The 27,187-nt window shown below is 34.8% G+C and overlaps 3 protein-coding genes across 5 annotated transcripts in view; 1 reads left to right on the top strand and 2 right to left on the bottom strand.

Annotated features, from left to right (window-relative positions):
• Nucleotides 1-26,962, top strand: part of LOC132905995 (DNA/RNA-binding protein KIN17) — an 89,151-nt gene extending 62,189 nt beyond the window's left edge. Inside the window, exons 2-3 of the mRNA XM_060957808.1 lie at nt 25,240-25,762; nt 25,853-26,962. Of these exons, the coding sequence (XP_060813791.1) occupies nt 25,357-25,762; nt 25,853-26,628 (1,182 nt within the window). The 5' untranslated portion in view covers nt 25,240-25,356 and the 3' untranslated portion in view covers nt 26,629-26,962. The remainder of the gene's footprint in view (nt 1-25,239; nt 25,763-25,852) is intronic.
• LOC132905760 (protocadherin-like wing polarity protein stan) lies at nt 971-13,796 on the bottom strand. Its single transcript, XM_060957339.1, has 18 exons — nt 12,847-13,796; nt 9,308-9,421; nt 5,363-5,649; nt 5,184-5,276; nt 4,977-5,084; nt 4,800-4,901; nt 4,586-4,711; nt 4,233-4,427; nt 4,011-4,098; nt 3,780-3,889; nt 3,563-3,709; nt 3,237-3,351; nt 3,062-3,131; nt 2,869-2,979; nt 2,617-2,790; nt 1,975-2,318; nt 1,522-1,793; nt 971-1,346 (listed from the first exon to the last, which is right to left on the bottom strand). Exons 2-18 carry the CDS (start codon nt 9,372-9,374, stop codon nt 1,257-1,259), a joined length of 2,499 nt encoding a protein of 832 aa, XP_060813322.1. The 5' UTR covers nt 9,375-9,421; nt 12,847-13,796; the 3' UTR covers nt 971-1,256.
• Nucleotides 14,412-22,387, bottom strand: LOC132905761 (inactive ubiquitin carboxyl-terminal hydrolase MINDY-4B). Of its 3 annotated transcripts, XM_060957340.1 has the most exons (11): nt 22,205-22,387; nt 21,790-21,978; nt 17,565-17,650; nt 17,037-17,254; nt 16,592-16,817; nt 16,233-16,298; nt 16,084-16,154; nt 15,614-15,764; nt 15,351-15,550; nt 14,854-15,006; nt 14,412-14,604 (listed from the first exon to the last, which is right to left on the bottom strand). In XM_060957340.1, the coding sequence occupies exons 2-11, from the start codon at nt 21,923-21,925 to the stop codon at nt 14,559-14,561; spliced, it is 1,353 nt and encodes a 450-aa protein (XP_060813323.1). In that variant the 5' UTR covers nt 21,926-21,978; nt 22,205-22,387; the 3' UTR covers nt 14,412-14,558. The 3 variants fall into 3 exon arrangements, with proteins under 3 accessions (XP_060813323.1, XP_060813325.1, XP_060813326.1); XM_060957342.1 differs by having other exon boundaries at nt 21,790-22,387; XM_060957343.1 differs by lacking the exons at nt 21,790-21,978; nt 22,205-22,387 and adding an exon at nt 17,728-17,846.
• Nucleotides 26,963-27,187: the final 225 nt, after the last annotated feature.

Below are 27,187 nucleotides of genomic sequence, written 5' to 3' on the forward strand. Positions count from 1 at the left end.
ATTTATTTTTATATATTACGTTCATTGTGTAGATTTTTACATCTTTAAGTAATTTCACAAAAATGCGTAAACATCCGCAGTTTGATCATTAACTATTAGAATTATCAGTTTTTAATGTATACTTACACCTGTTATACGTATATATAAAAGATATATTAAAAAATAATATACTATATACACTAGAAAAAATGTAAGTAAAGAAAATTCACTTACGTAATATCTATAAAATGAAAACGACCTCTTAGTTATTATCATGCCACTCTTGTTTTCTCCTAAATGCTGTTCACCTGTTCGATCCGTTTCTGTTCAGAAGTCACGTAAAACTATCGAGAGCTGAGGCTCGTGTACTCTTCTGCGGGGCACTTTCTCTCTCCTCTTCGGAAGAATGAGTCACTTTCTTCGTTTGATTTGGCTGTGTCCTCGTATTTTTGCGGTGACTTCTTCCTCATATCTTCCTTCTTCTTATTCACTCACTTTTTATTTCAATCAAGTTGCAATTACCACTAATTATTTCAATCGAATTTCGTTTTGTAGGCAAAAGTTAACTAGCTTTTTGTAAATCACATCGAATTTTGTAATCGTTAGAAATACTTATGACTGATAAGGAATTATACAATGAAAAATGAAACGAAAATATACGAGGACTTTGAAAAACTGCTACATAATGTATTTTAAAAAAATTTTTAAATGTTAAATATAAAATGAGGATTTTGAAATTTTTTTGTTACTTTTTACATACTTTTTAGGCAGAATCGCGAGGAACGCGGGATTTCTTCCAGATCGTCCTACTGACACGGTTTTTCGCGTGAAACGGAACTTTGTCCTTTTCTTAACTTGGCCTCCGTTATTCGAACGTCTTTCACAGAGAAAAATTTTCCTCCGCTAAGTTTAATTTATTTAGAAAATTTTCTGTGTCTCTCTTGGTCGGGTTAAATGTAAATTAAAGGTATTAGAATCGTTAGAAAGAAAATCTGTTAACGTTTGCATTTCTTTAATAAAATAACTATGAATAAAGAACATATTTGCATTATCGTTTAATGCAACTCGTCTGTAACTATATAGTATAATTCTCTATACATTTTGTATGTACATTCTATTTGAATTGATTCAGTATCTGGCAATTATATAGCGCATTTTAATAGTGTCTACTTATAAAGGAATTATTTATCGAAGTGGTCTATCGATAATTTTTTCGTTTGACAGACGATGGAGTAATTAAAACCATTTTATTTCTCAGTCTTTCATTTTCCGCGTGATTAAAAGTACACGGTGAGATTAAGTCGTTCGTTTCCGACCTGACTGTTTCTGGACATTGTTTCTGCTGCCACTTCTACGCTATCCACTGTCTAAAAAAGAAAGAGAAAATATTTTTACACGTAATTTAATTATTTTTTGTTATCTTCTTCTTATGTTCTAGCATCTACCGATATTTTCATTTATAACAAATCAGACTAGTTGTGTTCTATGTAAAATGTATTCATTGAAATATCTAAATATTTATTATAATAAAAGATACGATACCCTATCGTCATCGTCCCACGATAATTTTTTGACTCTCTGTGAAACGGAGCAAGCTGGCCACGCAGGTACCAAAGAATCTGGGAGATCTCCGGAATAATTGGAAGATTTGCAAGAGTCAGCATTTAGATTAGTTTTTAAACTTAAGTCGTTCATGTTCTGAACTAAACCGCCGATATTGGGGATATTGGACGTTGCTGATAAACCTGGAGGATTTGGAGCTGGGGCCACCTTATGTCTTGCGTAAAGAGGCAGTTGTCTAGCTGATGTTACACCTAATTTACGTAAATAAATAATAATTGTATGAGAATAGAAATTTATAAGAATTTTAAAATGAAGTGAATTTAAAATGGACGGCGTGCCGTTAATTAATAAGTTAATAGGCTAATATATTCTTTTTTAATTATAAATTTTAATAGTATTCCGAGTAATTCTTAATTCATTGCTTTGAATTACTTTTAATAGTGGCATTGTAGTTCCTAGCTGCAAAAACCGGATTCTCGACGTCATTGTTATCATTCTTGACTTCTCGAGATTCACTATTGTTACTGTCGTCTACGATCTCTTGATCAACACGATCATCTTCCTCTAGGTCGTCTCCAGTATCAGCCTCTTCGTCATTTTCATCGATATTACGCGCGTTCTCCATTCGATTTCCCCTTCGAGGTACTTCCAAAGCATCTTGAAGCATATTTGCTCCGAGTACTTGAGGTGTCGGGCTCAGAGCAGAGGGAACTGGCGATTTTTCTCTGTAGCCAGTTCCTACTGAACTTACTGAGCCACTGGTTTTTGGCCTTTTACTGCAACACGTTGTAAAGATTTAAAAATCTAGAATCACGCGTATCGTTAGTTTAAGAATACTGTTCGTTGATATATACAACTTCTTTTATATGTAAAAATATAGAAATAATGATCAGTTTACAGCTTTCTTCTTTAATTTGAATATCTATAGGTTGACGCGGAAAATAATTCTTAATAGCCGAAGAGAATATTTCATAACAATTTTAGAGAATGTTATACGAGAACGTCCTGTTATGGTTGGGGAAAATATTAAAGGAAAGAAATAAGATAATCTTCCAAGTGATCAGCTTTACTTACTTTTTATATATGTACAAAATTAAAACAAGTATTATAACACCAAGTAGACCCAAGACAGCGCCAAAAACAGCAACCAGGAGAACACTGCTGCCCAACCAAGCAGGTGCAGCTCTCGCAGCAATTGGCAACGAGCCACTATTTGGTATATGCACGATCACTGGGATCATACTAGACCTTTAGAGAAAAAAATTCAAATAATTATACGAATTATATCGTATCAAATCGTAAATACATTTATTTTATTCTACAAACCTGGGGGGACGACCAGAATCAGAGGCCACAGCCACTAACCTGGCCAAAGTACCATTAATGGTTGTTGCTGATCTGAGAATTAATTCTCCATTATCACGTATTTCGAAGGACCTGTGTGATCATTCGTTATTTATTATTGTTGTAAAATTGAAATAGGTTTTGTTCTTTATTTAAAAATAAATGTTTATCATACCTTGCATCTGGACCTCTAAGAGATAGACTAACTTTGTCGTCTCTGTCACCATCAGCAGCTTCCAATTTTCCTAAGGATAATATAATTAAAGAAAAATGTATATATATAAATGAAGATGTAAATAAAAACTATTATTATTGTATATATATATATATTAGTTAGAATGTTAACTCACCGACGATGGATCCTTCTCTCAAAGTTGCGGCGTGAAATTCGTATCTGGGATGACGAAACCTGGGTTCCCATTCATTTACATCCTCGACAGAAACATTGACGCGTGAGGTGTCGTTCTGTAATATCATATTTAAATAGTGTTGATATTTAATAATAAATTTAATAATAAAAGTTGAAAATAATTAATAATAAATATTTTATTGCTAATCTCAATTGAAGCTATCGTATTTAAATGTTGTGACATATACGTATATTCATTTACAACGATAAATATTTCAATATTAAAAGTCGAGTTTTATTTTAACGATTAAATTGTTGAAAACGTACATGATGGCCGTCAGTGACACGAACCAAAAAACTATGTTGGACCCTCCTCTCGTAATCGAGAGTGCCTTTTAAAATCAGTTCACCGGAATTAGTGATGGAGAACCTTTCCAGATCTTCAATCGCTCCCACAAGCCAGAATCTTAAATTCTAAAAGTAGAGAAATGACTGACATTTGCGTAACAGATATAATAAATTCCCGTGTCTGATTCTGACTTACTGAATCTACTTTATTCACTCCTGTCGTTAATAAAACGCTTCCTGGAGGGGTATTTTCTGGAATACTAGTTTGATGATCCTTTCGTATGAATCTCACAGGTAATCTGCCACCTAATTAATATCATTTCCATTTAATCGTTTTATTTTTTTAACGACGAGATGGGCCTCGTGATTCTAGATCTGTTCGCTATCAGAGCTTGAAATCTTAAGAATAGATTAAGAAATCACCTACCAGCAGTGGGTTCCACGTTCCAATCCGACTCTCGAGAAACGACTATAGTGGAAAGAGCATATTTATCTGGATTGTCTATCTGCGTAGCCTGTAATTATTGAGAAGATGAATAAAAAATTACTAAGTATCAATAAATAGAAACAAGTAATTAGTAAAAAATTTATATATACGGCAGATATTTATAATACTTTATTAATTAATTTCTACTGTCACAATGCTTGCCTTCGCCACGATAGTTGCTGGTGATAAAAGTTCATGCTCGTATAATGGTCGTGTTATGGCGACTTCAGCTGTTTCCGGATTCAGTGTGAGGAACGGTAGAATTCCTCCTTGAATCGTATACTGAACCGGAGCATTAATTCCTACATCCTGATCTACTGCTTTTATTGGCGCTGGATCAACTTTCAGTATCCTTCTCTGAAAGAATGAATCATGTATTATTTCATATTATTTTGAATCGCTTACTTTCCATCATATCTTTACTTCTTTTAATTTAGAACGCACTAACAACTCAGTGGAAAAGTACAATATTGCGTATACGTAACATCGACTTGTTAAAAAGTGTTCAATTGTACCGTTTTAATATTTCGAGGGATGAGAATTTTGTATTGGTCATTTTGGAAGGCAGGATTTTGGTCATCCGCGTCGATAACATTAACATAGAGGGTTGTAGTCGATGATTTGGGCGGATTACCCTGGTCCTGTGAGTAAAAAAGAAAAAAAAACATTAAAGCGCATTAATAGAGTTTTTGGAGAATTAATCTTTACATTTAAGGAATCGTTGCTTACCTGTGCACGGATATCGACGGAAAAATTGGCAAGAGTTTCATAATCTAGCGGTTTCCTTAGAACTAGGGTGCCTTCTAAAGCATTCACGAACACGAAGTAATCCTACAAAAGTTTATTAAAATTTCTTCTATGTAAAACAAAAGAATAAGATATAATAGAAGGGGATTAAAAAATTACCGAATGCGGTCCAGGCAAAACGGCATATTGTACAGTAGAAAATGGCCCTGGTTGGTCAGCATCCACGGCTCTCACACCTTGAAGAACCCTCGTGCCAACTACCGTGACCTAAATGTCAAAAATTGTCGTCAATAAATAAAAAAAAAAAAAAATATTCCTTCTAGATGAAAGAAAATTTCTGACTGTCAAACATATCTAATTTCTCACCTCAGAGATATTTAGAACGTAAGGCGCATTTACAAATTGAGGTGCATTATCATTGGCATCAGTCACGCGAATATTGACTGGTATCACGAAACCCTGTAACAAATGCGAGTAATTAGAACAACTATGTTCCTTAAAATGTTAATTGTGTATGTTGAGTAAAGAGGATATGTTAAACCTACAGGATCTAATGTATGTTTCCGTTCGCAAATTACGTTCACATAAACGCTGGCAGGTCCATCGATGCCTTCTTTATCTAGTGGCCTGATAAGAGTTAGATTCTTCGAATACGCTGAGAAAGTTACTGGACTATCGTGCTCCTGGAGTCTGAGTTCGATGTCACCCTGTGGTCCAGGATCACCCAGCACTCCGAGTACACCCACGGTGTCACCGACCGGCAAATCTTCGCTGACGAAGAGATGTGCAGCGGTGGCACCGTTTTCCAGAAAACATCTCGCATCACGGATCACTATATTTAAATAAATACCATGTTAATTCGATTAATTGTACTGGATCATTATAAAGAAAATGAATCAGAAATTTGTATGGATATTAAATTCAATTTAGCAGATAAAAAGATAGAATTTTTAGCATAGATTATGAATCTGTGTACACATACACATATTAATTACATACTAAAGTAATTCGATTATTTATGAATTTTTGTACATGTAAATTTTCTTGGAAGTGTCAAATGTTATAAATTATATATGTGTTTACTTTCATGATATCAAATTTTTATATTAATTATATATTGAATTTTAATAATACGCGATACGTTGGAAGATATTAAGAAGAAGAGAAGGATTCTTGCAGAGCGGAAGTGATATGTAAAATATAGCGACAACTGGGAACAGGTTCTACCATATTGAGAGTTAATATGCATTTCTTTAGCTGCTTCGAACGAAGAACGATCATGTTCCTTTGATCCATATACGGCTATTGTGTGGTTTTTGGGTTTCCGGGCTTTTTAAAGAAGCGGCTTACCGCTGGTCTTCCTACCGATAGATCTTTCGTCGTCGTAATTTATTAAAAAGATAGTAATAAAGGTAAAAGATTTAAATTTAAAAAAATTGTAGGAAAAATTATATAAGGAGATTCGTTGTATAAATATTTAAATTGTAGGGTATCTAGAAATTACATTTGAATAATTAGTTTATTAAAAGACTAATTATAAAGAAAAAAATTGGAAGAATGTTCACAGATATTTAAATTACGGAGTATTTATAAATGAAACGTTTAATCCTTAGTTAACTCTAACTGTTTTTGTAATTAAATGCAAAGAGGTTCTCTGGTTGGAACAGAACGATTTAATTTCCTCGCTTTTGTCGAGTAAAAGGAAAAGAAGAATTTTTCTGTAGTAGCTATTTGAAAAGTAAAAAACGATCAAGATAACCGTTCGTAATAAGATCGAGACGGTCAGTGTAAAGCGATCATTGCCTCTAATTCGTCGTGCATCAAAGCCCCTGTTATCCGTTATTTTTCCAACTTAGCTGTATTATGCGTGATGCTTTTGTATTTTCCAAAATAACCATACAACCAGTCGATAACTAGATCTCTTAAATGTATCCTCTGAAAGGGAACAGAAAAACTATAATGTTCCTCTTATACAAGATGATACGATCCTGATTCTATAAAAATCTTACGATATTCGATTTACTAGAATCAACATGTAAGTTCTGTTTTATTCTATCCACCAACATTCGAATATCAATGAACTATACTGTTTTGTTCTCGATCAAAGCACCGTAACATGTCATAGTAGAAACCTACATTTCGATGGTCAACTTGGTAGATGTGATCGTGTCTATCGTCTATACATTTGGTATATGTGGCTGTTCACATTTGCAAATGGTTTGCACGGATAAAAAGCCGAATTAATACATAGTAATAAGTGGAAATATGTGAGTGCTACGAAAAATATGTGTATATAGAAGTCATTTAACAGGAGCGCGTGCACGAGGAATTGGACGTGTGCGCTCCCTTGGAGCGGAGTTCCGCCTGCTGCCAGCTCACGGCGTATCGACGACGATGCAACGTTCCGGCGTTGCCTTTCGTAATCTTTTTCCCTTTTCAGTCAGAGACTTTTCCAGAAGAAAATCATGGTATTGCTTCTGACACGATGAAGGGAGTATATAGGACTTTTATGGTTTAAAAACATTGCGTTCAAAGTTAAGAATTTACGAAATTGTTTGTTGTAATACACAAAGCTTCAAAAAATTTATAGAGAAGCTAATTCTGTATCTTGCAAAAGAAAAAATTAGTATTAGGGAAGAAAGAAACATTTCCTTTTACAATTATCCCGATAATTAAAATCCAATAACCCCTTTATAATAATTCCAATATCTCTTTTTCTTTTCTTTTGTATTTCTTTTTGTATACGAGCAATAGCAAATAATTTTCTTGTGTTAAATTAGAAATCAATTCCTTCGACATCATCACAGACACGCGTCAATGGTCGAACTAGTAAACCGGAACGAATTACTTTATTGCGATTGTTCATCGTTCTATTACGCGCTGGATAAGAAAAGCAGAAAAATAAAACGAGTTCGCACGATTATGCGAGGGGAAAAAGTAAACGCTCGTTTAAGCGTTGTCTCGACAAACTTCCTGACTCTCAGATAACAACGAATTGTCATGTAAATGAGAGACAATGATTGCACGATGGAACTTATCAACCTTCTCTACAAGCCACTGATTGTAAGAACATACTGTAAACTTGTACACGGTTGTAACTAGGAAAAACTCACGTATATTATCATTAATTGTACGCAATTGTACAAGATAAGGTTCAGTCATGGTACAAATAAACGGCTGTTTCTACGAAGAAATTAATTAAACGAGTTCCTATGGTTACCATTCCAACGAATGCTCTTCGGTTACCTATTGCTGATTCTCAAGTTTTAATTGAATCTGGTTATTCCGGTCGATAAAAACGAATCGAATTATAAAGTTAGGAGCGTAACAAAACGGAGTTTCGAAAGTATCGCTGGTTCTCTTTTATTACGGCCTAATTACCATGCGCGTAAAATAGCCGGCAATTTCTACGAATGTCCATCGAGGAAGGGAAACGGAGACATTAAAACTAGGATATCTCGATTGTCGCAATGCAACGGCTTTCTAAGTCATTCGATCCTTATTCACGACTGGACATGTCACGAGAATCGTCGAAGGGAAACGAACAAGCTTACTGCGAACAAGCGATGTAACGCGTCGTTACGTCCTCGCACTAGTGACATTTTTTGATTGGACAAATTTCTACTTGCAATAGACGAATCGTACGTTCGTGTGGATTTCCTCGTTGGATTCGCCAAATTTTTATTTTCTATGTAGAAATTCTACATTTGCTTGGATTTCGTCATTAGAAATACGAGGCACAGCGTGGACAAGCAACGCGATATTGTTGTCATTTCTCGTGGGTGACGTTATGTGATTCGAGAGGTTTATATTTCTAATGATGTAATGCAATGCGAGAAAAATATTTGTCACATAAGTAGAAAAGTTAGTGAAAGTATTAATTATGGTATTGGTATTAGTATATAAAGTATTAATTATCGTAAAATAAAAAATAGTTTACACAGAAACTCGTTCACGAGGTAAGACAGTAGAAGACGAAAGAAAAACTTGACAAATCATTAGGAAGTTAAGCTATGAAGAACTAGTACGTACATGTACATATTCGATCTCATAATAATAAAAATCTCACTTAATTTGAGGTGGAATTCAAACAAATGGAATTCTATCGTACCGTTGAAACGCACGAGGAGTGCTCGCGCTACAAAACTCGTTCATCTTCATCGAATTTAAGAAATATAAAATCTATCGAATCGCATAATGTGATCACTGCAATAGAAATCGTAGAAATATAGACTCGTTCGTTAGCACCAGTTGTAAAACCGAGGACATTCGTATACGTCGAATTCAAACAGTCCAGTTTCCTTTTGCAACCGCAATTCCTTCGCGTTCGCACGCGATCAACCGTGTGATGAAACGGAAGACGGTGCGGCGCGATTAAGGTCGCGACCAAAATGGAAAGAGGAAGAAGGTAGACGGCGGACGAATTGTGGAACAGAAGGGACGAAAGGGGCGAAAGCAGGTGGCGTGAGAAAAGTCAAAAGAAGACCCACATTGTCCGGTGTGTAAATGCAACGTGCAAAAGAGGATAGGCAGGATCTTCAGAATGTTGTGTTTCATGGCGATCCAAGGACATCCTTCATCGATCCAGGCAACGGCCGATGCATCTGCAAATTGATGCAAAATTTATGATTACGCGTTGCACATTGCAAATAAGTGTACAAACAGCTTGAAAGTTAGACAGCGTACCTTGCAATCGAAGACTGTATTCAAAATTTGCTACTTGAGTGCATCATGATATTGTAATGTTGAAATGTAATAGTAGTAAATGGAGATGGATCGCTCGAAACCTCGAAACCTCGAAACCCCGAAACCTCGAAATTTCGGAAAACATTCAGAAAACAATACGAAACGTTTCTCGAATTACAAGTCAATAGTAATTTGTATAAATAGCTTATGAGAATATTGCGACGAAGATGAATTTATTTTTATTTAAGTAACGATACTCTAGTGGAATTTATATTTAGATTTCAGATCCGTTTGAATCGGCGCGATTCCACCGATCTCTTATATGCGTTTATATCAAGGAAAAATAACGTGATTTTGTGAAAATCATTTGTCGAAATTGTGGTTGCTGAAAAAATAGATACTCCTTAGAAAAAAGAAAAGAAAAGCATATCGACTTTCGGAAGCTTCGAGAACTGCGAGATCTCACAAAGTTTCAGATTCGAGTTCTAAACACGAATCTAAAAATCAGATTTCGACCCACCTTTAGTGATAACCACGTTGTCATACAGCTACTCGAGGCCACTTATAGTAATTTAAAGTCGCTAACGTGACATAATCGATGTGATGGTGGCCACTTATGACAATCGTTGTTTACACATTCGTATTTGCTTTTAACTAGCCATGACCGTTTACAGTTACTTGTAACCATTTGTAGTTAATCACAATTAGAATCATATGTAGTTACTTATACTATAATTAGTCATAATTGTTTCTAATTATAGTCATTTGTAATCATTCATTTATGGCAGCGTTTAGCTACTCATATGAGACACAACTATGCATTATGAGAAGCTCAGCGAAAAAGGTGACTATCGTTCGTAGTCAGTCGTAATGATTCGATATAATTACATACAATCTTTAGAATATATAGTCGTATTTAATTATTTTTACTAATCTAGCTTGCAGCTGTTTATCATTTTATCATCAGATGTTAACACCCTTCGTGGAAATTATTTTCATACGAATACTTCGAAGTAATTCTTGTAAGCATGCTTCAGGCGTAGCTCTACGAACAGTACATTTTGGAGGATTTGAATTATTCTTGATAAAATAGATACGGAGAAATATTTGCGCCTTTTCATATATTTCCCTGTCATTTTGATTTTCTTTGACACGAATTTCATATCTGTTCGTTATCGATAGTTCTAACGTTATCGAAGATTCGCTTCGAGTAAGTAGCGTGACTATGGGCGATCTCCTACAAACGAAAAGCGAGTGCAAACATTTGTCTGATCGATGTTGGATCCACGGAGTGGCGGATCGAAAAGACACAAAGAAAAAAGAAATAAAAAAAGAAACGACCATGTGCATTCGCAACTGGAGAACATAACGCGTGGTTAGAAAGCATGCGAAGAAACTGCTTTATTACGTGAAACCTAGATACGTGGAACGACATTAGCATCGCGAGTGGGGGTGGCGAGAGCGATAGTTTGTCGATCCTGCGTGTTCGAAACCAAAGAAGGGCAAAGTGAATCGAATCGCGGAGGTAAAAGTAGGCTCATGATTGCAAAAAGTTCACGGCAGCTTGAGAATCGCGATTACCGCTTCCTCGATTCGACAATTTTTTTTCCTCGCCTTATTTCGGCGCGGTCTCTTTATACGGAACTATTTCGAAACACGAATAACAATTAAACAGGAAGCTAAATATCTTGTAACAAACGTGACCTGTAAAAACAATTTATCTTTATGTTCTTTTCCATAAATAGTTACAGGATCATCGATCAGTTTAAAGAATTGGAATACATCGCTTGAAAAAGTTTTAGTCATCAGTAATGAACGATAATAAAACAAGAAGCTAAGTATTTTGCACGAGACACTGTCTACCAAATTGTCAATCTATATAGAGATTAATTTTAATGTTTTCACTTGGCCGTTTAATTTCAGAATCACATAATCAAAACACTCAAAAAATCGATATCCATTGCTGGAAAGGATTCTAGTCATTCATAAGGAGCAACGATTAAACCAAGTGATAATTAGTTTACACGAAACGCGATCTTAAAATTTTGTCGATCTATTTAAAAGTTTATCTTTAAAAACTAGTTACCTATGAAATGTTTACCTATAATTCATTCACGATATTTTAAAATCCTTCGCAATCAGTAATTACAGAATCATCGATCAGAACCTCTAAGAAATTGAAATCTATTGGTTAAGAGAATTATGGTCATCGTGGCGAGTCGAGGTAATCGACGTATCTCCGCTTAAGCCGGCAATTACGTCTCCTATCGGTTGGAACAAAGCGGTAAAAGCAATTCTTCGGCAGAGTAAGCGGAAATAATCCTTGAAATCGAAGGAAAAATGGATCCGCGGTAGGGCCAAATGATTTATACGGTATACACAAGCCGGATACGACGGTTATGTGGGCCACGGTACTCCTCAAATTCACCGACCGTAACCTGAAACGCACTGCCATGGGCAACCGGCGTAAAGTCCTCCCTCCTGTTCACGATCCGCGATGCCACCGATTCGATGCTAGCCGCTAACTCAAGAAACAGCTCGATGAATCACTGTACTGTTGTTCTGTCTGTGCTTCTAAGTATGTACTCTTGACATGGCCACTTTCACGATCGAAAGTACGGAAACGTATCTATTTTTTTGGATAGGAAAAACGAGTGGAACATCGATCTATAATTAAGCAGCACTCAAATTTTGACGAAACGACGAGACGTAGTATATTGGGGTGAATTTAAATAGGAGAAATATTTCGTCTTGTTTAGGTTATTCTATTGCGCGTATAAAATATTATTTTTTCTAATTTAGCGATTATCTATTTTGCTTTATTTAATTAAAATAGTTTATCTTTTATTTAGAAACTACAGAATAGTTTTATTATTCTCTTTATGCCACTTTCATTTCCCTTCGCCCAATTTAAAAATGTTTAGTTGTCGTTTAACACAGGTTGCACGATATAACTTTATTTGAAAGATAAAGGCACAGGAAATATCAAATATTTCAATATATCTTGAAAAATGAAAGAGCGTTAGACATGATATTTTAATTAAGGGGATACATCAGGTTACTGCGTATAAAAATATATTTCTTTCTAAATTTGAATTTCGCGGAGACTTTATCCTATCCTTGGTTATCAACCGGAAAAGAAACGTTCTGTAAATTACGTACATAAAATGTTACAAAGATTAATGATAAAAGTATACGTATAAGTAACATTTCATATGCATGAACCGAATAGATATTGTTGACCCGTATAATTAGCGCTTTGTATTGGAAACAATCGAGCAATTAGTCTAACTTTCGAGCTGCTTCATCATCCACACCCTCTGTACAAGATCCAGCCACTTACCACAAGAATCCTATTAGACGATCAGAATCAGCAGTGGCACTATTTCACTCTCTACCACTCAAACTTCCAGTTCCGTCTCGCTTGTTTCGCGTATCAACGATCGGCAGCGAGCATTCCTCTCAAATCATCATCGTTTTTCACTAACAATTCACTGTAGTCAACATAACGTTTTGAAAAATGATACTTTCAACCCCTCTTGCAATCATTTCATCACAGACTAAAGCTTTTCGGTAACATCGCGAAGAAAACACCGTCGGCGTCGCGTTGTCTTCGTCAAACAATTGTTATAGCGTACGTTACATGTAAATTAAACAAAAAATATTAACTATATATCACGTGTGAATTTTTCAAAAATACACCACGGACAAATATCCGCAAATAAATATCGAAGGAATAATCTCCGAGTTCTTTCACCCTGTTTCTTCCTATTTCTTTGATTTTCACGTTTGAAGAGCCGTAAATTGGACTCTGCTGCTTTCGATATTTATTTTCCCAGATATCGTAGATTCTTTGAATATTTATTTCAATATTAATTTCCCTACATGTACTATAGATTTTTTGAATATTATTTTGAATAGTAACAGAGGATGCTTTAAAACTAGCACCTGTTCGCTTTCGACCGGCAGAACTCGCTACTACGAAACATGGACGAGCAAAGAGACGCGGTAGACCGGCACTCGGGAAGTCGGTTCTCCATTGTTAGGAAGGGGGAATCGACGACCAACCGAGCGCCTTCCTGGCCCTGCTTCGAACAGGTGTTTACTTTCGTTGGCAGGAAATTGGACGACTACGTGTCTGCCATTGCACATGCAACTGCTCCTTCCCTTTCCTCCTTCTGCTTTACGTGAAAGCCGAAAATTTTGTGTCTGGGAAAACGATGGAACGATTCGAACGGTGACTGTTTATGGGGCACGGCCCATTGTTCTGCCATTTCTGTATAGTATATGTACTTTTAATTGTACCGTTGAATGTTTCTGGGGAAGGGATAATTGTGTCTCGTTTGGTTTCAGTGTGTGTACGCCATGGAAATTATTGTGAATGGAAGGGGTTGACGATGAAAGGGATGAAGAAGGGATAGACGTCTTAAATATTGTCAAAGTGCAGAAAATTCGTTGGTTTCTTGAAAATGCGTGATGTACGTATGGTACGTAAGTGGTAAACTTTTAGTGAATGGAAAAATATTTAAGTTACGTAAAAGTAGAATATGTAAAGTAGAGAATTAATACACGTATACCTAATCGATTACAAGATAAAGCTGGTTGTATGCAAGAATTTACATATTCGTTGAATTCTCTATGCGGGCGCGGATGATGGACTTTTAGTGAATGGAAAAAATATTTATTAGGTAAAAGTAGAGTAGTTGGTTAGAGGATAAAGTTGGCTGTATGCAAGATTTTATAGAGAGGAATTTATCGTGAGGTGATTGAGAAGGCGTTGAGCTTCACGCGATCGCGTGTTGAAGAGTGTTCGATGAATGCACGAAACGTCGATATCTGTTTCATGAAATTTTTGAATAATATCTTAGGCGGATCTTCTTGCCCGAAGTAAAAGTAAAAAGTAGAAGATCGATGGAAATAATCTTTTTTCTCGAAGCACAGAAATTTTTACAAACATAACTATAATGTATATAATCTACTACGATCTAAACAAAGAGCCTAGAACGTTATATTTATTTTTCAACTAAATTTATAGAGAGACACATATTGATGCATTCACATTAAGGGTGTTCCATTCCACTGTATGCAAGCATCTTGCCATCTGAAAAAAAGACAAAAGATTTGAACGTGTATAGAAACTTTTCCTGGATATATTACGTGTGTTATGCAAAAGATTTTGTATGACATACGACCTGGTACGACTTACGATATCACGATTACATTGGTAAAGTCTAAACCAATACATATAATATTCACAAAAATTTTCTATGATAAATGTTCAAACATTTCTATGAGTCATTGTGCAACGAGAAGTATTCAGAAATGAATAAAAAGTGTAGTAATTATTCACTTGGAACGAATGAGTTTCTCCAAGGGTGTTGCAGCAATGTCCATGCATTCTTTGCTTGAGCCCTCGAACTCTGAATCATTTCCGGAATTCGACCTGGTGTCCACGGTCAAAATGGCATGGCTGCCGCCGCATGTGAAGTATTGAATCTCGAAACTTGCACAAGTAAATGAAGAAAATTACTTAACGAAGAATATAATGCTATCAATAGACTGCAAACTGTATACATTTAAGAGAAAATATATAAATATAAAATATATAAAGCTTGCAAAATAAAATTTTATTATAATACTTAAAGGGTGAAACAAATCTCTATTCAAATTACGTTTCTTTAATTTACGAAATATACATTTTCACAGAAATATAAATTTGTATAAAAATCCGTGGTCGCTAATTAACTATATATGTTTCTTTCTACGATACAATATTATTCTTTCTATCAATTACCATAGATAATAATTAGACAAACGTTTTGAGTAAAAAAAGAAGAAATAGCATACCGTCGTTCAGCGTGATAATTTCTAAGTAATTCCCGGTTGGTATTGAACAAGACACCGTGGTGGCCATGACACAGAGTAACCCAAATTGGTAAATTCGGGGTTTTCAAACGAGAACCTGGTTGTTTGTTCAATTGTCCATCACCCTCGAGCACCAGAAATCCTACTTCGCTCCTCACAAGGACACCCCATTGTGGTATAGCCTTGACATTTACACAGGAATATCAAAATGAAGCTTGGGAAAGAGGAGCAAAGGAACTACTCACGTATGTGTTTTCATCCCCAACGTGTAGCACCCCATTATGCAGATGAGGCGAAGCACGACCAGTTAATGAGAGAATTACAACGCTTATGGGACCTTCCTCTGGACAACCGCTTAGTATCGAGCCTTTTGGATCTTCTAGATCGGCTTGTACCCTGTACGGGTAAAAATAGATCGTTTTTTAAACATAGCTTTTATAATTGTAAAATTAACGATCGACAAGGTACAAATCAACTCCGATTGGGTTGACAGCCATGGTATAGTTTATTTTTATAAAACATTATACGAATTAAAAAGTAGGGAGTCTATGAAGAAAGATATTATTATTTATACTCAAAAGTTAAAGAAGTTAGCAATCTTTTTAAACAAACATTCTCATTATGATCCTTATTACGTGAACTTATTAAAATATACAATAGTATAGAATAAATATTAGATGTATAATGTAATGTATATAGATGTGTAAAAGTTTACTTAGAAAATCCTCTGGAAAGCACAGCGCTGTACAATAATAATTTAGCACCAGGGCCACCCTCGTCTTGAAACTAGAGTAATGTCACACGAAACAATTTAATTATAAAAGTTCTTGACACGTTACTAACAGAATATTTACCTAAGCTTACCAAATATAAATATCTTTTAATAAATATCTCCAAGTCTTCCAAAGAATCAAACTCGAACAGGTGCAGCTATAAATAAAATGTTTCAAGATATATGAACTGTCTTATGAATTCGTGGCAGAGAATAAAGCCATTGTTTGGATCAGTGCCAATGATCCAACGCAAACTACAACTTTATCGAGAAACCAATGACCCGCTAATGCGACGTTATTAACACATTCTAGTAATATGTTAATACATATTAACGTAACGTATATAAACGTAGTTGTTAATAATGTAATTAGCCACCACACTGATGACATTCATTATGATTCAATTACAGGAAAAAATTTCCATTTTCTATTCTTTATTTATTCACGTACGGTCTCCGTGAGACCATCCTGGAAGTATTGCACGCTATGTTGCACATAGGGCGTCTCTTGCGGCAGAGCTACCACGGCCCTGGGCGCATTTGCGTTTCCCGTGACACTCTGATTTGGCGAATAACCAGTACTTTGCACGGCGAATCCACCGGCGCAACGCCAAATGATCTCTGCTATCGTCAATGTCAAGACATCGATCTGTCTATCGTACGATGGCTTCAGCATGCTAATTTGTACAGAAATAAAATTATTTAAAGTATTCTTCGCTCAGAAATTTTAAAATAATTAATTACAGATAACAGATAACTAATGAATTATGCGTTTATTATATTAACGCGTAAAATACAATTTAAAGGATGCAAATATTAAAGATGCCTAAATGTATAAGGAATATAGTGGTTCTAGAAGTGGAACTTTGGTGTACTACACGTTGAACAGATTTTACCTTTCTGGATTAGCATGAGTGTCTTGTCTATTACATTTAAACAGGAAATGCTTGAGCATTGTAGCCTGTACAGCAGTTACGAGACCTCTGGTCGTATTTCTCGGTGCTCGTAATCCAAATGCCAAGCTTTGTCCGTAAGGTCGTAGGGTGAATCCGGTTCTTGCCCATTCCGGTCTCGGTGGACTGGCACAACTTCCGAAAACCAACGTTCTCAGGGTCTATAATACAAAACGTAAAAGAAAGACAGACATTAAAAATGAGAAAATAATATTTTTCTGTCAAAACGGCTCAAAATTATACATATACGTATAAAGGAGCGAAAAACCTTTCGAATACTTAAATTTCTAACAAAGTTTCAAGCTTTTAAATGCATATCTTGCTGTTTAAAATTAGTAAGACTGGTAACATTAAAAAAAGGAATATACTTAATAAAAATAATAAAAATTAATAAAAAAGGATCTATCACCCAGGAGGAGTATCTAAAAAATTGCTTTCTATTTTAATTCGAATTTCATTTAAACGAATTACCATGCAAGTCTTCTCTTCGATAGGTTTTCCTCCAATCACAACTGTCTTGACCAGCGTCCTAGTGCTCCTCGGATAAATGATCTTCTCTGTAACAGAAAAAACTCAAAACATCATCTTCGTCATCCTTTCTGCTTCATGCACAATAATCCTTTGAGTTCTCCACCTGGATACAGTTCGTCAGGCTCTCCCATCAGAGCCGCACACCTGGCTGCTCTAACAGACAGCAACATATTTCTTAAATTTCAATCTCACACATCAACGAACACGCTGGAATCATTTATGAAGTATACGATAAAAAAATTTACATAATATAGCAAGCAAATTTATTCTAACAATAAAATTGGGGATTAAATCGTAAAGAGCGAGAGATTTTCAAAAATGAAACATTTAACACTCGAACTACCAATGTCTAAAGCACGAAGCTTGAAACGAAATCGAAACGAAAGGTAGGAAGAAATATTCTTGCAGGAGGATTTTTAATAACACTATTCATATTACTAAATACATGTAGTTTGAGCCCAAGATAAAAAGAGAATCATGCTATTTGAAAGAACACGGCCAAAAAGGTTTGACGTTACAATTTCGGTACTTGTAGAACTTTCTACAGACGTTTAATTTTATTTTACGATTTCTGATAACACTGTTACACTGCTCAACATGCAAAAACTTTGTTGATGTATCTAATTCGCACTTTGTGTAGTTCGCACTTCACCAAAAAACGTTCAAAGCCCTAAAAAATCGTCGTTCTCAAAGCTGTGTCTAAAATTTCGATAAGAACTTTAACGATAAGAAAATATTTCTATAGGAATGATTTTTAAATGATAGAATGAAAACTTATTTCTAGAAAGATTATTTATGTGGAGAATTATAAATTGTCATTTTGTCCGCTCTGGTAGTTCTAGTGTTAAATAACCGAAGGGTGAAAGGAAACTTGTGGCGATTGTCACCCGCTGCACACTGGCACAGCCGACACACCAAGCAATCGAATATCAATTGGGATTCGTGCCGAATTCCAGGTCCCTTTATATACACCGATCCCAGCTTGATATCGCGACGAGTCCGTGAAACTTTTGGCCGCACGAAACTCGTCAATTCGGACGTCCAAAGACACTTTACTCGCCAGGATAAGCGATAGACATGCCCTAATAACGTCTGCCTGTCGTTCTACCAGGTGCACGATGTGTCTCGTGCCACGCAAGCAACTTAATCATCTGTTCTAGGATGAAACTTGCGGTCTGAAACTCGTGCAGCTTCTATTGGATTCGTAGATGTCAGATTATGGTAATTGAGATGTAATTGATAACACGGGCATTAGTACGATTGAAATTGAATAATATGCAAAGAACGAGCTAGAATATCTTATTTTATTTATAACAATTAGATTGTCATATCTTTTCGAGATCTTCAGTATTTTTTATCAGGAAAGCTCCTATTGTATTTTGTAGCATCGTGCCATCTTGGATGACATTTATAAACCTCGTGACACGAAAGCCTATAAGACCAAAATTTTCATAAAACTTTAGATAAATCCCTGAGATTTCAAAAATTGATTTTTTATCGATATTAAAATGGTTCGTCCTATATGTATATATCGATTTCCGTAAAAAATGTATTAAATGTACTTTTTATTATGATACAAAGTGCAGGTCATTGTTTAAAAAAATACAGTTAAAATTGATCATACATCGGATTATATATGCTGTGTATTAAATTTAATAGGAAACCTACGTAGCTTGCCACAAAATTAGAGACACTAATAGGACTAAATTTTTAATGCAATTGTTGCAATTACTCGAATCACTGGATGTAAAGCTAGCTTCCGCAATCTTGTATCTAGAGCGAAGGAAGATCGAGAAGAAGAACGAGCGATATTGTTTCACCGAAGTAATCGCGTTATATCGTAAAGTAATCGTCCGCCCTCGAATCCGTTCCTCATTTCATTTACCATTTCACTGTTCCCTTTTTACACGTATGCCATTTACCCGACGTGTATTGTTTCACGCGAATCGTTTCGCGTGGCACGCGAGCTTTAAAAAAACGTATGTACGTGTGGATCGGATCCTTTTTAGCCTATACGCTGTTACGAGGTTCATTTTCGTTCTCTAATAATAGTTCTGGTACCTGTCTGCGATCCCCGTTACTCGAAACATCGTTTTTAGACAAATGGATTTTCTAGATTTGAAATATACTCACGTATTAGCATATGCACGTATAGTGGCTCACGAAAGTATTCGAACACTCTTAGAAACTTTTTATGGTGCAGGAAACTTTTTAAAAACTCATTAGCACAATGACGAGACACGGCTCAATTATATTGGCAAAATTTTAAATGGACTTAAAAAAGTATATGTAGAAGTTACAATGATCAAAGTACTCGAAGAGTCAATTACTGACTATGTTAATGAGCCTAAATGTTAAGCCTATGTTAATAAGACTAAATTTTCATTAAGTGTATGTTTACAATAAACGTCTTGCAACTTCTTCGGATATTCTTCTTCTTCTTCTACATTTTCCGATTGGTTTCAAATATTACTATTGTAATTATTATTATTATTTTTTTAAACAATGCACTTTGTGTCATAATAAAAAGTACGTGTAATACATTTTTTACGGAAATGGAGATATACATATAGGACGAACCATTTTAATATCGATAAAAAATCAATTTTTGAAATTTCAGGGGTTTATCTAAAGTTTTATGAAAATTTTAGTCTCATAGGCTTTCGTGTCACGAGGCTTATAAATGTCATCCAAAATGACACGATGCTACAAAGTACAGCAGGAGCTTTCCTGATAAAAACGCTGACGATCTCGAAAAGATATGAAAATCTAAGTGTTATAAATAAAATAAGATATTCATAGAAAGATTTATCCGAGGGAATTTTGTCTGAGACCTAGATAACTCCAAGCGAAATGAGAATAATTAAAACTATGACTTGATTAATTACGCGTGTTACTGTAAAAAGCGCACGTTTCAAACGCAATCATATAAACCTCATTTTCATAGTTACTTATTTTTTCATTCTACTTATTCCTACTTAATGTCCATAGTAACTCCTTACTTAGTATTGTTCGATATTTAAACAATTGAGTCTACAGAAATTTATTTTCTCTTTCAAAGACATACCTATACATTCTATTCTACGTAATATTCTCTAGACAGATTATTAACGGCGAATAACACATGATTATTCGTTCTACGAATTAACGGATAACGGAGAGCTGTTCTCTAGTATGTGTACGTCTCGAACGTACTTTTCAGAATCGCGTGCTCGCGTGTAATCGAGTCTATCGAATTACGAATTCACGTCGGAACAGGCATCTGCATTCGTCGATTACACCTACCGATATAATGCGGTTTAATTTGCACCCGCGATCCATCGATCTAATTCGTCAGCTAACACTTGACGATTCTTGGCGAAGCATCGACGAATTGGCCCATGGAAGGTGAAATTTAATTCATTCGTCGTCAAGCTCTCCATCGCTCTGCAACGTTTCCGTTTACTTCTTCTTCTATAAAACTGTGCTTCTTTGTTTTGCAATACCACAGAGAAAAAACGCGATTCGCTCGTTTCTTGCGGTGTTGAACGAGACTGGCAAAATTAAACGTACAGCGTAACATTTGGTTTACCGACAAGAAATTTGTACTTTTGAAGGATACGATTTTCTGTAAAGTCAATTGCTTAAAACTACTATCTTCTTTGTGTTATTTTAAATTCAACCGTGTTTTCTTTCGTTCTTAGCGAATCTCTTGAATTTGAGAAGAGTATGAAAGGAACGTTGTTGGATCTCTTGAAGCGTTAAAAATCTCTCTGCTTGTTAAACGAAAAGTGTCTTTTGAGACATAAAAATTCGAAGACCACAGAGCAGGCTTCAGTGTTAAATAACGCGAACAATTAAATGAAACGAACAAATAATTATAGGAAAGTGTACGTGACCGTGTTTTCTATCTTTACACGTGCAATTAAGAAAGTTTACAGACAATGATACATGACTGCATCGTTAATCAATCAAGTCAATGTGCGAAATTGGATTTCAGAAGTGTCAGACTCGGATAACGGTGAAGGTGAGCTATGCTAAAAATTGGAATTGAAAATGTGGAAATTATACGTGCGAATAAGCAACGTTTATTTGCATAAATAATTAAAAATAATAATTATAATAATTTTAAGTAATTAAAAATTCCCTAACCGTTATTAACAATCGTTATATCCTTTCACAGTACCTTTTTGCCGAAGGTACACCGGTTTCTCCGATCGCATTTCCGTACAGTGTTTCTTGCCACGCACCGTCGTCGCTGAGGACGACGTGGACGTTGAACACGAGTTGGTACTCTCCTCGATTTCCTCTGCTTCCTCCATGTCTTCCAATTCTCTCAAAATCCACTCACGAGTCTTAAAGGTTCATCAAACTTCTACAAACACTTTAACATAATCTACGGAACGTGAGCTCGTTTGAATGTAGAACGATAACAATCGTAAAACAATTAATTCATCAATCTGTGTATCTTACGAACGAAACATAATTACTATCCGCTACATAGAATGCAGTCTCTATATTTTATAAATGAAACGTGATTACAATCCACTAAATAGAATCAAACGCCTTATTCTTTTCTTGTATATAAACATTTTATTTACTTATATCGAAGCAGAATTGTTGTTTGGTCCAAATAACGTTTGTCTTTCTCGTAGGATTTGATATGCGTGAAATCAATGGATATTCTTTGTTAAAATAATCTTAACAAGTGGAGGAAGCAGTCAAGTGCTCGTTGCTGCATCGAGCTACCCAGACTGACAGGAGTTAATAATTCCAGTAGGTTTTGGCCGAGTCGGTTCATCGAGCCGCGCACGAGCTTACCATCCCACCAAGCTAACGGATACGTATATGCATAAGAGCGGGCCATGAACTCGAGAATTCGAAGGCCCGACTGATCTAACACCTCCGTCAACTATTAAGGAACGAGAAAATCCTTGATCCGCTCGCTGGAAAGGAGATTCGTGCCTCAGATTAATCAGTTTAGTCTTCGGTTAACTCTGCTATATTTCGCCAATTATTACGTTTGACGAGTTATACAAAATCACGTAACAATAATTGATCAGCGAATTTTTCATGCGCTTTTATATCTTTATGACGATAATTAAAGAAATGGAACTTAAATAAAAATTTGTCTCATCTACTAAAAATCATAATAAATACTTTACTTTGAATATTTTATATATTTCCGCATATTACATGTACTGTGTACATTTCTACATTTTTAAATGTCCCATAAATGCAATAAAAGTTTGCTACCTAATAACAAGTCATCTTTTTTTTGTGGTAATTATTTGAAATCTGAACCTATTCGATACGTCATACAAGAATAACATAATAGCGCTCGCAAATGATTCCCCATGAAATAAATAAGCACTTCATATTACTTATAATCGCTTATATATTCTTCATATTCGAAGATCATTCGCTTACTGAAATCCTTGACGAACTCGAATAACGCCTGTATGTATGCACATTGCCCATCACGAGTGCATTCTCGTAGGATACGGTTGTTTTCACGTGCAACGTGATAGTTCGTCTCGCATACGTGTTATCTGGTGACTTTATCGCAGTTACCGATCTTTGCATGCGTTTCGTGCCATTTTCGTTCGATCGGAACAGATAATCGAGAACATGTAAATGTCTGTAAATAGATCTGTTTAACATTCGAAGGCAAGAAAGTGAAAATACTTCGTAGCAAAAGTACTGGAATCCTCGTCGTACACCATCGTAGAACAAGCAGGCGAAAGGTTTAATTTTTTCCCGATCTCTTATTATAATCATACTTAAATACCGATTAAATTTACAAGTACGTTTACAACACTCGACGTTAAAACTAGATACTATAATTGTATCGCAATCTGTATATGAAACAATTTCAACCAGATCCCTATTTAGGATTCATTAAACTTCGTGCAGGAAGCGTGTCTTATCATTCTCTGTCATAATTGCTAATTTCCCAGCTATCATGCCGCTATAATCAAGATTACGTCGACTGGTTAAGTTCAAGTTCGCGCTGGTTCGAAATAGACGCTCTATATTCGGCCTTCGGAAGTACGATCCAAAGTTTCGAATTCGAGCGTATTACATGTGTACGTGCATGCACATTTCTGCTACAAAGTGTGTAGCGCCAAAATACGCGGGTCGTAAAACGCGCCAAATTCGAAAAAGACAAATTCGTGACTTTCACCTGTAATCCTCAATTACGTTATGCCAGCGATTATGTCGATAAAGTAGATCATCGTCTCATTAGTGGATGAAATTTTTATAGTATCTATGTATAATAATAAATTTAAAAATATTGTACGATATATTGAAATAAAATTTGGAGGTTTCCTTTTTCGGTATTTAAAAATTTGGTATTTTAAAAAGTATGCGATCTATGACTACGTGAAAATATCAAGTTCTTTATCACTCTGGACTCGGATATCATTCGACAGTAATTTGCTATCAATCCTACGAAATGTACTGTACTTCAATGCGTGAATTCGAAGAACTGTTTGCATGTCTACATCTACGCGTCGTACATAGCACATAGTGTCTGGTCTATTGCCAAAGTGCAATATGAAATTGAACTTAGAGTCGGGTGGCGTAGTACCAGGAGCGAAGTTACAGATTACGTGTTACTACGAGTATGTGGTTACTTAATGATCGATTAAATTTACACGTTCCTGCGAGAATGTTAGAAATTGGCGAGTCTAGAATCGATTAATCGTAGGCGTGTATTGCGTATAAATTAAGTAGAGACCTTAAATGATGGTCCATATTTTATAACTTTAAAGATGTTCAAATGAGAAGTATAAGACTTAAACATAATTTACAGCTTTATGTACATATGTATATGTATTGTATTGAATAAAAAATTCCAAATATACAAAATACGGCACTTTTAATTTTTTAATTACATTGTTCATTATTCCACTGTATTAATACAATATTTTCATTAATCTAAAGTTTTTTTCTCTAATTTCAATTATATCTTTATTAATATGTGTTTCTTAAAAATACATTTCTTTTAATATCTCATTTTATGACAACAAATGTTACCTATGGTCGGTAAGTAATTAAAACATTGACTAAGTACCTCGTCTGTGATATAGATGTCTCTATAGTCTTTTAAAAGTGCTCCAAAAATTCCCAATATTATGGAGATGTGTTGAATAACTTATTATAAATTTTTATATTTATATAAAAGATATTTCTCTTAATGTTATAATATTGCATAGTTTTTCGATATATAGAATATGAAAGACGTTTAACAATTTGTTGAAAAAGCTAGGGTAATGATATTATATTAGAATTTATAACTACAATCTACAACAACTTTTGCCTCGCAAAACAGTGTTTTTAATTTAATAGTACAGTTTGATACAGACCACGATCATCATATAAACAGGTTTTGACACTCCCTAGGGAAAACCGTCCGTAAGTTGAATCGTGAAAAATCAACATAGAATACCACAAACTTCTCGTTCTGCGTGATAAACAGAGATAAATAAAATATTTCTGTTTCTGTCTGAAGCATTGATAGTATGTGACGCATGCGCAGAACGAGAATCTTATTGTCTTCCATTTTGATTTTTCATGACTCAGTCGTCGGACATCTCCTTTCTGCATCCGGTTGCTTTCGGAATATTAGCGTAGAAACTTGTTTATATGATCGTGTTCCAAAACTCTTTTCATAATTGTGATACAGTTTGATCGAACTTCGTCAATTAATCAGTTATAGTAGATCAATTCACTGCCGATTAAGAAAATGGGTAAACACGAAGTGGGAACACCAAAGTACATTGCTAATAAAATTAAGGCAAAAGGCTTGCAAAAATTGAGATGGTATTGTCAAATGTGTCAGAAACAGTGCAGAGACGAAAATGGATTCAAGTGTCATACTATGTCAGAATCTCATCATAGACAGTTATTACTATTTGCTGACAATGCATCCCGGTATATGGATCAATTCTCAAAAGAATTTTCTCATGGTTACTTAAACTTATTGAAAAGACAATTTGGTACCAGACGTGTACCAGCTAATCGAGTTTATCAGGAATATATCTCAGATAGAGGACATATACATATGAATGCTACAATCTGGCTTACGTTAACTGCATTTGTTAAATGGCTTGGACGTACTGGCCAATGTGTTGTTGATGAAACAGAAAAGGGTAATTTTAATAAGTGTGATATTTCATATGTTCTGTAAAAAATGAAAAATATTAATTATTCTTTCTAATCATTGTTTTCTCTGTCTTTAGGTTGGTATGTAACATATATCGACAGAGATCCAGAAACATTAGCAGCCCAAGAAAGGAAAGCTAAAAAGCAAAAAATGGATAAAGATGACGAGGAAAGGATGATGGAGTTTGTAGAAAAACAAGTAGAAAAGGGTCAGCAAGAAAGTAACGGACAATCTGAAACTGTTAAAGAGCCGTTAACACGACTTGACAATGATACACCTCTAGTTCTTAACATGAAAATAAATAAAAAGCCAAAATTGCTTCCTATTATAAAAATAGAAAAAGCAGATAAAGGTTCAACTAGTACTGAAACAGTCTCTATGATTTCGAATATAAAATCCGAGGAATCAAGGAAGGGGTATATGGACAAAGAAACAAGATCAATAAAATCAGAAAAACATACATCTAAATATAGCAAAGATGAAGATAGTAGAGAAGGATGGTTAAGGGAGGGTTTGATGGTGAAAGTAATTACTAAGACTCTTGGAAACAAATATTACAAGTCTAAAGGAATAGTTCAGTCTGTTGAAAAATCCAACTTTGTTGGGAAGGTCAAATTGAAATCGCCTGAAGAAGTCGAGAATCACGTTATAAAATTGGATCAGGAGTATCTAGAAACTGTAATACCCGCCTTTGGAAAGCAAGTCATGATTCTTTGGGGAAAATACAAAGGCATGATGGGTGTAGTATATAAACTTCACATAGAAAGTTACAGTATTGATGTAAAATTAGAAAGGGATGACATTATTGTAAAAAATTTACCATATGAACAAATTTGCAAATATATGATATGATTATTAGATAAGATATATTATTTATAACGATATCTTGGTTAGCATATGATAAAGTAAAACATTATTGTTTCACTTGTATTTTAAAGATTTTTAATATTTATGATAATATTGTTTAAATATTCCATTTGTATTCTGTATATACGTGTATATAATAAAATTTATATACTACTTTAGTCTGTGCTAACTGATAGATCAAAATAATTTATATATTATGTATAGTCACTTAAATACCTAAAAGAGCACCTGTGTACAAAGTTTACAGCAAATGTGTAAAAAGCGTTAACTTTTTATGTACATTTATGTATTTTCCAAATAAAATGGATTTTTTAAATTATATTTGTTAATATAGATGTTTATATTTACATTAAATAACTAAATTAATTAAAAATTATAACATCAATATATATATATGACTAAGTATTCTGGAGATTAGAATAGTTTTAATGAATATATAACCTCTTAATTAATAGATTAAAAAAAATAATAATTTTATATTTTATATATATTTTATATATTGCAGATATAAAAATTGTTTACTTATTTTTCAATAAGATAATGA

The sequence above is a fragment of the Bombus pascuorum genome, chromosome 4, assembly GCF_905332965.1.
Source record: "Bombus pascuorum chromosome 4, iyBomPasc1.1, whole genome shotgun sequence".
NCBI classification, from domain to species: Eukaryota; Metazoa; Arthropoda; class Insecta; order Hymenoptera; family Apidae; genus Bombus; species Bombus pascuorum.